At 39.9% G+C, this 14214-nt stretch overlaps 1 protein-coding gene across 3 annotated transcripts in view; it reads right to left on the reverse strand.

The window, feature by feature from the left end:
- Positions 1-530: 530 nt before the first annotated feature.
- The window catches only part of ELF2 (E74 like ETS transcription factor 2), a 152001-nt gene continuing 138317 nt past the window's right edge, over positions 531-14214 (reverse strand). For all 3 annotated transcript variants that reach the window (XM_077476917.1, XM_077476918.1, XM_077476919.1), the window contains 5 exons: positions 11686-11859; positions 8881-8967; positions 7643-7835; positions 5890-6219; positions 531-2549 (listed from right to left, as the gene is read on the reverse strand). In XM_077476917.1, the coding sequence (XP_077333043.1) occupies positions 1943-2549; positions 5890-6219; positions 7643-7835; positions 8881-8967; positions 11686-11859 (1391 nt within the window). In that variant the 3' untranslated portion in view covers positions 531-1942. The remainder of the gene's footprint in view (positions 2550-5889; positions 6220-7642; positions 7836-8880; positions 8968-11685; positions 11860-14214) is intronic.

Consider the following 14214-nt stretch of genomic DNA (forward strand, 5'->3'; position numbering starts at 1 on the left):
AGCTGTCCCGGAGTTGTGTGAACCGGCTCCACTGAGAGCCAGTCAGTCAGTCAGTCTCCTGACATGTGAATTGGATGCGGGGAAACCCGCATCCAATTCGCAACAAGAACCCAGCCTAAGATACAATTTTTTTTTTAACTTTATGGAAAAGCTGCAGTCCCTAGCGTTTCACCACCACAGGCGCAGGACACAGGTGCCTTTGCAGATCACACTGCTCAAGGGAACAATAGAGTGCTGACTGAAAGCCTCTCTCAGTCAAGGAATACATAAAGGTGCAAAGGGCATGGAATGGAGTTGAAAACAGAGAAGCCATCACATCATGTGACCCAGCTGCCTGTAGCTCACTAGAAGCGCTCAGAGGAGGCTAACACTATAACACTACTACAGCCACACTGGAGGCATGTGGTTAGAGTTGTCAAACTATGACAAAAGCCCATAGAAAAAGCAGAAACTTGCAACATGCACAGGTAAATATTTTCAGCAAGAAAAAAAAAAAAATATATAAAAAGGAAGAAGATTGCACTACTATATTTAGTAATTAAAAAGGGAGCTATTTATGGAACTTCAATATTTGGGTTACATACATTTTAAGGCCGGGGCAATATATGTATTAAAAAAAATAAAAATAAAAAAACACAGAAAAGATGATGCTCAGTAAGGAAAAACGAGACACCATGAAATTCATTTTCTATATTGCAGTAAAATCTACTTGAATACACTTTGAAACAAGAGTACAACAAAATAGAATATACTTCAAATGTTGAATATACAAACTATTGTAGTTCATTCTGAACACTGGTACTTTATCCCCAAACCCTCCCTAAAGTGTCCCCATCATAACTTCAACTAACAAAATAACAGGCTCCAAACATCTTGCTCTCCAAAAAAAGAAAAGAAAAAAAGAAAAAAAAAAAAAAAAAAAACACTCATGCGTGCAGTGACCTTTTCAAACCGGTAGCAAAAATTATTGAAATGTATGCATGATTTGTGTGTGACAAAAGCAGGTTACCCTAAAAGACTTGCTTGCCTGCTGCTGTTGTGCCCCCAATGTCACCCCTCTGTTGCATGAAAGGTGCTCAAATATGCTTGCAGACCATCTCAGCCACAAAGATTTAAAAAAAGTCAGACTTTTATCTACCATATAAAATATGTTACAGTTAATTCTATGCCAATACTGTGCTAGGTACAAGATTTTCCTCCATATTTCTATAATATATTTATATATAAAAAGATTGCTTTACACAAAACAAGCCATTAGCTTATTTCAAGAAAAAAATAATAATAATAAAACTGACTCAGTCTAAGGCTTCCATATGAAATCTGCTTTCTATTAACCCAAATCTCATTTGCACTTTTCGTTTCACAAACTTAAACGGGAGTCTCTTATCAACCTCTGCATGCATCGCATTGCACATACCTGCCTTGCAGAGGTTTTAACATAGCACCGGTCAAGAGAGGGCTATTTGTACACAGTGGTATAAATTGCTGGTATTAAAAAGAAATTATATATATATTGTAAATATAAAGCAATAATAATAATAAAAAAAAATTAGAAAACAAAAGTCAAAATTTACAATTGCCACATTGACCTAATCTTGAGTTTCTACTTTTGGGAAAACAAACAGCCACTCTGAAAAGTAATTTTAGTGTTCCACTTTTTTACTTAATGTAACCTAAAAAATATATATATATTTATGTATTAATGAATGCTTTGGTCCCTTTTAGTTTTTGTTTTCCATAGCTGTAATTTTGTGTGTTAGAGGCATTACTCCATCAGCGTGTGGACAAAAACTCCAGTAAAATGTTAAATTTCCTTTAAACTCCGCATATACACATTGTCTGTCTTGCTTTAAAGTCCCACAGGACTCGAACCTCCTCCCTTCCCTCCAGAAAATGTTTATTTTATTGTCAGTTTGACCCAAAACACAACGGGTGGAATGTCTCATTTTTCATAAACCACTGTCCCTTCTTGTTTGACAGTCACTGGCAAGGTAAGACCAGAAGAAGGAGCACTAACAACCACCACATGCGTTACTGTTTTGCCTGCGTCCGATGCTTTGTCGTCCTTCACCAAATGAAATGTTTTCATTTCTCCGTCTGGCTTCATGTCAGGTCCTTTAATAAGGGTGCTGATGACTCGTGGTGGCGTCTGGCAACGGGCTTGTTGCGCTGGCATTGCTAGTCTCATAACAGGAGTGCCATGGGCAATTGACACAGGAGTAAGTGCTCGGACAGTCAGTGGGGTGCCCAACAGATTCAAGCCCGCTGCACCACTCATGTTAGGCTTTGTTTGCAGATGACACTGGGTGAGTTGAGTGGTCGGGATGGTAATGATTTTGGCAGGCTGCACCGTGAACTTGTCACTTTCTGTGGAAGCTGACATCATAGTAGGTATTGTCTGGATGACAACCTTCGGTGCTGTAGCAGTTGTGGGGCTGGTGTTTGCTATCAAAGTGTTTCCAGGGTTCATGGACTGGACGGCCAATGTAGATATCTTCTGTCCTAGGGATGTCATCACAACAGGCACTTGCATTGCAACACGGACAGTCCTGTTACAAAGAAAAATATATAAAGTCTCTGACCACAAATAGGAAAAAAAAAACAAAAAAAAAAAAAACTCTCTACTGAATCCTGTTTAAAATTACATACTACGATAATTGGACTTTTATACTTACAACCTAGAGCTGCACGATTAATGGTTAACCACTTCAGCCCTGGAAGGATTCACCTCCTAAATGACCAGGCCAGTTTTTTTCGATACGGTACTGCAAATTTTAAATGACAATTGCGTGGTCGTGCGACGATGTACCCAAATAAAATTGATGTCTTGCCCGCCCCCCCAAAGAACTTTCTTTTAGTGGTATTTGATCACCTCAGCGGTTTTAATATTTTGCGCCATAGTAAAAAATATATATATATTTTCTGCTATACGCAACACAATTTAAAAAGAAGAAAAAAAAGAAAATCTAAAATTTCTTCATCAATTTAGCCCAATTTGTATTATGCTACATAATTTTGGTTAAAAAAAAAACACCCAATAAGGGTATATGGATTGGTTTGCACAAAAGTTATAGCGCCTGCAAAATAGATTTATGACATTTTTATTATAATTATTTATTTTTTTACTAGTAATGGCGATGATCTGATTTTTAGCGGGGCTGCGACATTAGGGCAGACAGATCCGACACGACATTTTTTTTACACTTTTTTTTTGGGAACCAGTGACATTAGAACAGTGATCAGTGCTAAAAAAATATGCACTGACAGGGAAGGGGGTTAACAGGGGCGATCAAGGGATTAAATGTGTTCCCTGGTTGCGTTTACTAACTGTATGGGGGATGGGCTGCTTGGGACAGCACACAGATCCGTATTGCTGCATAGCAGCAAGACAGGATCTCTGTCATCCCGACAGAATGGAGATCTGCCTTGTTTATTTTCAACAATCACGGGTGGACGGTTATTTAAGGTAACTACCCTAGAACAGCGAACAGGAACTTTGGTCTAACTTTTTGAAACATTGTTTTTACCTTGGATACCGGTTTGTTCTGTATTATGGTTATGATTATTGTCTTCGCCACTTCTCTTGATTGTTTGTATCTTAGTTATTAGTAATGCCTTATGTCTCAAACAGTTTTTTTTTTTTTTACCCTCGATTCAGGTCACCAATAAAATATTTGAACGTATATATCAGGGATATGTAATTAGCGGACCTCCAGCTGTTTCAAAACTACAAGTCCCATCATGCCTCTGCCTTGCTATGCCTCATGGGAGTTGAAGTTCTGCAACAGTTGGAGGTCCGCTAATTGCATATCCCGGGTATATATCAAGCCAAAAGCATTTTTAGTTTTTGTATCGGGTAGGTAATAGTTGAAACACCTATTTTTTTTTTTTTACTGTTTCCCATTGTGGAGATTTCCCTATACTTCCTGTCCTATAGACACAAAAAAAAAGTAATAGGAAATCTCTCCAATGTGAGAGAAATGTTTTCTAAAGCTGGTCATACATAAATAGAATTTTCTTTTTTTTCTGTTTTTCAATTATGTAGCGCAAGGGCTTGCCCGACTGCATACAAATTGAAAGCGTTTAGGGTTTGACCTCATATTATATTGTTTTGGTAAATCTAAAGAAAAAGCCTGAACACCTTTGTTACCCAAACGGGAAAAAATAAATAAATAAAATCAAGACATGTTTTAGCTTTATATACACTTTAAAACCATGTCATCTAAGCTGTGGGATCAAGTGCACGGCATTTACTTGGTACTACTTGCAAGAAAGACTTTCCTTTTTTCCTAAATAGGATTTAAACTAGCAATCATTACTGCAGTGAATCTACGGTTATCAGCAGCGAGATAAAAAAAAATAAAAAATAAAAAGATTAAAAAAGACTGTGCCCCTCCCCTAAATGTGCAGATATATTACATACATAGAAACAAAGTTTAAAACTGTAGTAAACCGCGATAGTTGCAAAGAGAAAAATAAATAATAAATAAACCTGTAAGGCAATTGCATAATGTGCTAGTATGCATCACATACTAACACATTTATTACTTACCTTAGAACAAAGTCCTCCAGTGGCATAAGCAAACAAGCAGGTCAAAACTCTGGATAGCCGCACACTGGAAAAAGACTTGAAATCCCATCTTTAATTGAAACCACGTGGGTCACATCAAAACAAATTCAAAAAATCCACAGCAAAAGAATAACTGGGTACAGGAAAATTCGCGTTTCGCACCATAATCAGTGCTTACTCATAGCTCATGCTGTGGATTTTGTTTTGATGTGACCCATGTTGTTTCAATTAAAGATGGGATTTCAAGGGTGAAAACGGCTGGACTGAGGGATAGGTGAGTGGTTGTTTATTAAAAGTCAGCTTCTACAGTTTTTGTAGCTGTTGCTTTTTAAATTTTTACATAGTAGACTGGAGCTCCTCTTTAATGCTCTTGAAAATCTTACAAATGCCAAGATACACAAGAAAATCATTAATTTTATGGCCTCATGCACACTAGATGTTTTTAACGAGGCTGTTAGGGGCATTTGGCATTTTTTCTGCCTCTAAACGTCTCTGCATGTTTGCCTATGGCCGAGTATTGCCTGGGTATTGAGGGATGGCCGCTTCCATCCGATCTCTCCCCTCCACTGTACAGATTAGTACAGAGAGGGGAGAGATGAACCGGCGTCATGAGCGATCACACTGTAAAGGCCTGGGTATGGAAAGATGGCGTGCGCTTCGGAGCTAGGCCGAAGCCGCGGCCTTTCCCAAGGCCGAGACCGAGGAGCGCGGCATGCGTCGATCCAAGTGGGGTGACCCGTTCGGATCACGGATTGGTGAGGATCCGTTGAACCCCTAATTCTGCCCATTTAAAATTCATAAACATTCAAGGGCTTGACTCTCCTAAATTCACTATTATGCATGAAGTGTTTTTTTTCTGCCAAAACACTGCTGCCAGTAGGAAAGGCATCTAGGAGAAATGGGCAAACACCCTGTGTGCATCAGGCCTATACCTTAATCATTAATTTAGCTCTCCAGATCAATTAATGCTCAAATTATGGTTGTGCGACAGCTGATGAAATAAAAAGCATCAAAAACCTGAGCCATAAGCAGTAGAGTTTTTGATTACTCAATACCACAAACATTACCAACAAATGAGTAAGTGGTGTGGTCAAACTGTGGAATTTTCCCCACAATGCATGCATTTAAATAAAATGCAAAAATGTATGTACGGCTAGGGTAGCACAGAAAATGATAAAACAAAGAGAAAAGGGTATGTCCCTACTGAACTATGGAGAAAATGGTCAAAGAACTTTACAACTAAAGAGCCTTAAGTGGAAAATTAGCAATTTTTTCACAAGGATGAGAAGGAAGCCAAGAACAGAAATTTGAAAGCTGACCTCTGCATCGGGGTTGGTGTTGTGCTGGTAGGGGAGTTAGGAGATGCCTCGCTTCCAGGAGAAGTGAAGCTGACGAATCGAGGCTTCCTGGGTGAATTTTGCTGGGTGGGGCTTTTTTCCAGCCGAGACGGCATTGTCATTTTAAGAATTCCATCAGTGGGCATAGATACACGCTCCAGAGACTTGTCATCTGCAGAAGACACCAGCTCTTCCACGCAGGATTCTGTCTTTTCATCCTCTATAACCACTATATTCTTGGGCATCTCCTTAAACTGGTACACCAGTCGCTGACCTTCCACCTTTGCTAGAATTCCTCTTTGATAGTAATACCTACAGAAAAAAAAAAAAACACAGAAAAATAAAAAATAACCTCTCTTTAAATATACAAAAAAATAAAATAAAAAATGCTAGTAGGAAGGCTTCTATTGCAGTGATCATTTCAACTCTGCAATGAAAGCTTTTGCATGGCAAATCTCTAAAGATTGTACCTTGAGTTGAGCATGCTCAGCGTACAATCTCCACAGGTCTTTTTCCCAGAATAAACTGATGAAAATATGTGCAGGATTACATCATCCTATGCTGATAACCAAAGATGGCTGCTAAACCTGGAAGATGACTGAAGTGGTCATCGACGTAGAGGAAGCTTGCAGATTTCGCATCACTAGAGAGAAGGCATGTACTGTAGACTTTAGCCGTTTTTTTTTTTTTACTGAGCTATATCTATTTTTTTACATTTTATCTATTACAAAAGCAACGTGTGCATTTTTCAAATATATAAAGAATTCCCATGCCACTATACTATGGGTTATCTGCAGAGACAACACAGCAGCGACGGTAGCCTTTGTTACGTTTTTCCCAGCTCTCTGCAGGTCATTCACTGGGGGTGAGATCTTGTGTGGATCCCCAGATCGAGGGAGATTATCCATTTTCTAATTACTCCTCCCACAGTTGATTTTCCTCACACCAAGCTGCTTGCCTATTGCAGATTCAGTCTTCCTAGCCTGGTGCAGTTGTCTCTCGTGTCCTTCGAAAGCTCTTTGGTCTAAACCATAGTGGAGTTTGGAGTGTGTGACTGAGGTTGTGGACAGGTGTCTTTTATACTGATAACAAGTTCAACGACTTATTTACCACCATAAATCTACCGCCTTGAAGAAAATCACCTGGCTTTTAGGAAAAAACTCAAGACCTTCCTCTTTTAGCAGATGATCAAAGCTCGCCACAGCGCCTAGAGGCGATTCAGTTCGCATTGTGCGCTATACAAGTATTTCATTCATTCATAAATTGCAAATAAATTCTTTCAAAAATCAGACTGCGATTGTCTGGATTTGTTTCCACATTTTGTCTCTCATTGTTGAGGTATACCAATGATGACAATTACAGGCCTCTCTCATCTTTTTAAGTGGGAGAACTTGCAAAGTTGGTGGCTGACTAAATACTTTTTTGCCCCACTGTAAATGCTTACAAAAAGCCTTTTTGGCTGCAATTCTGTGGATCACAAGAGTGCAGTTCATTCTGCACTCCTGTGAACAACTTTTAAGCTGACAGCGGGCTAAAGCCCACTGTCGGCTGATGTCCGAGAGCTGGTGCAGGCTGGGGAAAGATCGCGACCGTATGGTCGGGATTCACCCAGGAGCCTGGACCAGTACCTGGCTCAGCTTCGCGGGTGCACCACTGGGAGACTGAGCCAGCCACACCTGTGGCACAGGTGATTTGAAAACAAACAAGATGTTAACTAGTGCCTGCTTGCTGTTACCTCAAGGCTCGTCCCATAGTCTCATAATTCATGTCAGGTTTGTTCTTGTGTTTCCCCCAAAGTTTAGAAACCGCTTTGGAGTCCACCAGCTTGAAAATTCCCTTCTCCCTCTGCGTCCACTTGATATATCTAGGGCAAGTATTCTTATCCTGCAGAAGGTCTAACAGGAACTCCCAGAGGTAAGTTGTATTTCCTAAAAATAACACATTAAAATATTAATTGCAGTTATAATCACAGAAAAATAAACCCATAGAAATGTCCAGGCTGAAGAAAAGAAACAAGGAGTTATAATTTGTCAGGTTATTACTGCTGTGAGGGGCCTGCTTCAAGATACCCCCATGGACACAAACAACAAAAACCTGAGTATGGTTATCACTAAGCCCCACTATACCCAAAATAAAAAAAATTAAAAAAACATTTTGCATTGAGTTTCACTTAAGTAAAATCTTACATTGTAGGATTTCAAGCAGTAGACTAGACAGACCGACAAACTCAAACAGCAAATCAAACATATACAACTTCTAAACTGAACTGCTAGTTTTAAGTGGACAAAACAAGGAAATATCACCGTGAATGCCTCACAGAAACACAAAACTATGCATGACAATCCTGGACAAACTTAACATGTACAGATCATACAATATTACAGAAAGTAAGTCAAGCCATACATTATGCAATTTTCTTTGGTTCAATGGTTGAAAGAAAATTGCTCAATTCCTCTATCAACAAAGTCAGTGTTGATATAGGAATACCTTCCACTGCGCGATTGTATACTGAAGGTTTTCCTGCCGTCAGAATACAAATTTTCACTGGTGGTGGCTATAGCTGAACAAAAAAAAAAAAAAAAAAAAACCACGGCAGGCTGGTTGTAATGAAGTCTATCGTTAGATCGACTTCATTATAACCAGCCTACTCTATAGACAAATCGAAATTTGGCCTATTCCTGCTGAACTTCGATCCATCTAGGGCTGGCTGACTGCTAAATAAAATGTTTTTAAAAAGTACCAGAAAAAAAAAATATATATGTATATATTATATATATATATATTATATATATAATATATATATATATATATATATATATATATATATATATATATATATATATATATATATATATATATATATAAAAACATAATATAATATAGTCACATATATTAAAATGAATGCTTAGGGAATATTCAATAAAGAGTAAGGTCTCAAAAAACTCATACGGATATTGAGAAAGAGTATGTTACCTTTGCCTTCTCTTGGTTTCTTCTTTATGCCCAATTCTGGGGATCCATTGGCAAACGTGGGTTGCTGCACCTTTGGTTTACGACCAGCTGCAAAATTGGATATAAAAATGCCATATGAATAAGCCCAAAACTACAAAAAAATAAAAAGTTTTTTTATTTGAGATCACAGATAGGGTTACACGGATTTTGATCCAATTGTAGGTTGAGGAAAGGAAACACAAAGAGGCTGCAAATTGGTAATTCTGCAGTTACTAGCTGCCTGTCACTCCCACCTACCAGCTTTAAAGAGTCATTAAAGACACTGACTACATAAACTTGCACAATTGTTCCATTGGGGGGTGAGTGTCAGCATAAAAGCTAGGCAAAAAGCATTTTTAGAAGGTGGTCAGCAATTGAAACATCCATTTTTTCTCATCCTTTATAATGCGTGATGGGAGAGTTAAGAGAAGAGGTCGACCGATATGGGTTTTTCTCTGGCAACTTACCCAGACTTGTTCAAGCCCCGACTTTTTCATGCCCCGACTTAGTTGGGGTAGGCGGAACACTTTGCTGGGGGTGGGTCAGCCCGACACTTGACCTTTGACCTCTGGGGACACGCCTCCTGACCTTGGGGGGGGGGGTCCCTATTCTAATCCCTGAGTCCTAACCTTGTTCTTCTAGGGGAAACCGAAACCCTAACCCTAGCCATGATCCCAAATAACCTTTGACATATGAACTTTAACTCTAAGTGTATCTCCACTTTATGACTCCCCCACCCTAAAACCCCTACCTTTCCCAGATCCCGTTCGGCTTGTCAGAAAAAGGGTAAAAAAAATAATTTTTTAGGCTCGGTCGCTATCGCCGATACAGATATTTAGAAATCGCCACGGCTGATCTATGATGCCGATTTTTTTGCCCGGGTCCCCCCCCCCCCCCTCCATCTCACAAAATCTAACCGTTAGACACCTTTCACACTGGGGCGTTTTTCAGGCGCTTTTGGGCTAAAAATAGCACCTGTAAAGTGCCTGCAAAACGGCTCCCCTACAGTCTGTGTGGAAGCCCACAGGGCTGTCACACTGAGGCGATGCGCTGGCAGGACGTTAAAAAATAAAAAAAGTCCTGCAAGCAGCATCTTTGGAGTGGTGTATACCGCTCCTCCACCACTCCTGCCCACTGAAATGAATGGGCACCGCTGCCGAAGCACCTGCAATGCGATTTGGCAGCGGCGCTTCACGGGCACATTTAACCCCTTCCTCGAGCCGCTAGCTGGATTATAAGTGCCCCGCTAGAAGCCGAATATCGCCGCTAAAATGACGGTAAAGTGCCGCAAAAACTGGCAGCGTTTTCCCGTCAACGCCTGCCCGATCCAGTGTGAAAGCAGCCTTAAATTTTCTGTATCGCTTCTTACATTTATTAAACAAAACAAACATCCAATCAGTTCACTTGTATGTATAAAAATATTAATAATTAAATTAGATAGATAGATAGATCTCACAACTGCCATTTTATTCCCTAGGATCTCTGCTAAATATATATATATATATATATATATAAGTTTTGGGGTGTCTAAGTGAATTTCTAGCAGAAAATACAGGATTTTTATTTGTAAGCATCAAGTGTCAAAAAAGATTAGTCTTGAAATGGTTAAACTGAGAACTTCTACACACAGAGTTGAATTCATTCAGAAGTGTAAACATTGTATCTCTTTGATCTTTTCTTGGCAGACTGCCCAGAGAGGAGACAAGTCCCTTCACTGCTGTCTTCAGGCAACTTGCATTGACTTCTATTACAGAAGTAATTTGCAAGTCGCGCTGAATAGATAATCGGCCTTTTTTAACAGCACAATCGGCCGATGCCGATTAATTTAAAATGCTAAATATCGGCCGACCTCTAGTTAAGAGGTTAAGTTCAACTTTAGTAACATGTTACTAATGCATATGCTTTACACCCCCACCCAACCTCCACTGTGCAGTGGATGGGGGGAATCCTCTCCTCACCACCACAATTTAAAGTCAGCACAGCTGTATGGGGCTCCGCCTACACAGCCTCATCTTTCATTCACAACGATCTGTGAATGAATGTACTAAAAGTCCAGTCTTTCACTGTGGCAGACAGCTTGTTGTTCTCAATTACTACCAGGCCGCTCACTTGAGGCCTGGAAGCTCACTGACACTTCCTGCAGCTAAGCAACTGTCTGCCCATATGGGGGTACGGGGCAGACAGCCATCTGCAGGAGCCTGACATAGCACCTGTGGATCAGTAGATATTTGGTACATGGTAAGAAAATAAATCACACATTTTACCTGCAAAATACTGTGGATTACTTTTTTCTACAAAAAAGGTGAACATAGCCTTTAAGGCTCCATTTACTACTTTTCAATCAGTCCTAAGCTAGAGATGCAGGGGACCATAAATACTGTGTCTGCAACACATCTGCTGTCCCAGGTCAAGGCAGTGTACAATACAGTTTAAGATAAACGTAATCAAATGTAATAGTAGCTGCAAGAGGGTGGTGGGGGCAGAAACCAAATATGGGGCTTTTATAAATAAAAATGTAAAAAATAAACATGTCTTCAAGGCTCCATGCATTCATGGCATTACATAAGTTGCTCATCTCTCCTTCCCTGGCTGCACTGCTGATGAAGAATTCACAGTTAGTTCTGAATGCTAGTAGGTATTGCTGAAGTCAGTTAGCCAAGCAACTAGCGTTTTCATAATGAGAACAACTACAGCCCCCATATTTCTTTCTTTCAGCCTTTCAGAGCAGAACGAAAAATAACAGCATTTTTGGGCAACAAGGATTAGTGGAGACCAAAAACATACTACCTTTCTTTTTTTTCATTGGCTCGCCGAGATCGAGAGATATTGGAATGGGAGAAGTATCCATTGGCTCAGAGTCTTCAGTGGACACTTCCACCACAGTTTCTGTAATAACGTCCGGCCTCATGGCAGCATGGATGAATTCTGGGGTAGACACACATTGTGGGACATACACTTCCACTGTAGGGAAAGAAACGTTTTTGTACATTTTCTCAGTAACATTAAAAACAATTTTAACACAATGTGCCTACTACCTAACCTGCTTTTAGGGAACCTAATGCCTCTTACAAAACCCTTGTGAATCGGTCAATAAGAAAAGGCCATTCCCTGGCTCCAGGTTTTTCGTACTAGCTTTAGTCCAACTTCATTGTGTTGTCTAACTTGTACCATAAAAGAGAGAAGCATTCACATCGTTTTTGGCAATACTGTCAATATAGGGTGAAGACGAGTTAGAACCCCTACAAGGGTTTTGTTGTCTGTGGCTGTTAGAGAGTCACCCCAATTGTCCTGTTTTCTGTTCTCACCGACAGTAAAATAAATTCCCAAAATTTTGAATTGTCACCAGAAAAGAAAGGAGCTTAAATCTTCCAAAGGAGGCACTAGTTCTGGTGACAACTAGGGATTCCATCACTTTCTGTTTTGGTTATGGGACTGGAAGTGAATGCAAATCTCTCCTATGGGACACAGATGGCAAAAATGATAGGGATTATAATCTTCCCTGTTTTATTAAAAAAAAAAATACCTTTTGTTTTTCATTGTACTTAAAGTGGTTGTGAAGGTATTTTGCTTTCTTTAACCTCCCTGGTGGTATGATTATTTCAGATTTTTGGTGCTGAAAGAGGTATAATTATTTAGTATGGGAATTTGGTGTTTTATATTGTAGGCCCTTAAGAATAACTCACTTAAATCTGTCCAAACCAGAGTCTAGTAGACATCCCGGGTATGACAAAGTTTGAAAAACAAAATCATAAATATAATAACTATAAATAATTATACCAAATAATAATATAATAAAAATTATTCAATAATCAAATCAAAAACACTGACATTTGCTTAGTTGCAGAATTGTCGCTGTCATTACTTTTCAGTGTTTGATGACGGATCTCCCCACAAATCGCTATCGCTCAATTCTGGAAGTGATTCTAATTTATTATCGCTGTTTTCTAGCTGGTCTAAAACCACTTTTGATGTAAAGGGACGGTTTTGGTTGCCTTGGACAATCTCCAGTTTCCAGGCAGAAAACAGTTTTTATAATATAAAACTGCATGCAGGGCACTGCAGAAGCCACAAGGGACAAAAGGGAGGTGAAATAATTACATACAGTAAGATTACAGTGTACTGTATGTATAGTGCGTTTCACTTTTTGAATTTGGCGCTGCTCTCCGTCCCTGCGTGTCGAAAGGCTCGCAGGAAATGGAGCTCGGCTCCGTGATGAATCGAGCGGAGGATGAGCCGATCACACTGCAGGGAGGACATCCAGGGAACAAGGCAAGTAAGCTCTTCCTGGATCCTGCGATGCGATCCGATCCAGAGTCAGGCTCGGGGTTACCGCTTTTGGTTCCAAAATTCCACCCCGGGCCAGACTCTGGAATACCTTTAAGGAGGTTAACATCTCTATACGAACCTGCTCTAAGCAATTGAATGGCCCGAACCTCCTCCGCTACATCCAGTGCCCCCACAAGGAGCCGCTTACCGTTGGGGCACTTGTGCAAGCTCATTCCTGGGCCCCACTGCTGCAACTATTGTCACAGTGGTAATCAGCCCCGCTTCCCCTCCCTCGTCACCTGCTTTGATTGACAACGGGAGCCAATATCCAAATCAAGCGAGACCGGAAGTGAGGGGAGAGAAGAGCTGCAGACGTGCACAGCGCTGGATTCAATGACCCTGGGTTGAGCGAGTCTAATGGGAGTGGTTTCATAATTCTCAACCAGTTTCTGCAGCTGTAGGGCTCTAATGAGGAAAACTGCTGGGCCTGCATCCCTTTAGACGTGGTTTCCTATTGTGAGTATCTCACCAAAAATTTAATTTTTGTTGCAAGGGATGCCAAAAATCTGACTTGTATCTTAGTGCAGACTTCTGGGAAAATCAGTGAGCCAATCACGCAAGCAAGAAATTATGCTTCTAAGGGGAGTTGTGTACAGAACACCTCCAGGTAGCCAAATTGCATTTTACAAAATATTACAGTGGCTGCATATTGCAAAGGTTATTTTTAATAACATTCAATTACAATATGGCTTGTAATTATATGGCTTGCAATTGTATACGCTATTTTTTTTTTAGTTGCTTTTTCCCCCCATGAAAGGAGTTACCCTTTAAGCACTTCAATGCAGGGCACTTACACCCCCTTCCTGCTCAGGCCAATTTTCAGCTTTCAGTGCTGTCACACTTTAATGACAACTGCACGGTCATGCAATGCTGTACACAAAACATTTTTATAATTTTTTTTTAGACTGATAGCGCTTTCTTTTGGTGGTATTTAATCAGCAGTGAGTTTATTTTTTTGTTAGAACAAATTTAAAAAAACAAAAAAGAAGA

This window comes from Lithobates pipiens, unplaced genomic scaffold, assembly GCF_037356315.1.
Source record: "Lithobates pipiens isolate NorthernLeopardFrog02 unplaced genomic scaffold, aLitPip1_a1.2 Scaffold_13, whole genome shotgun sequence".
NCBI classification, from domain to species: Eukaryota; Metazoa; Chordata; class Amphibia; order Anura; family Ranidae; genus Lithobates; species Lithobates pipiens.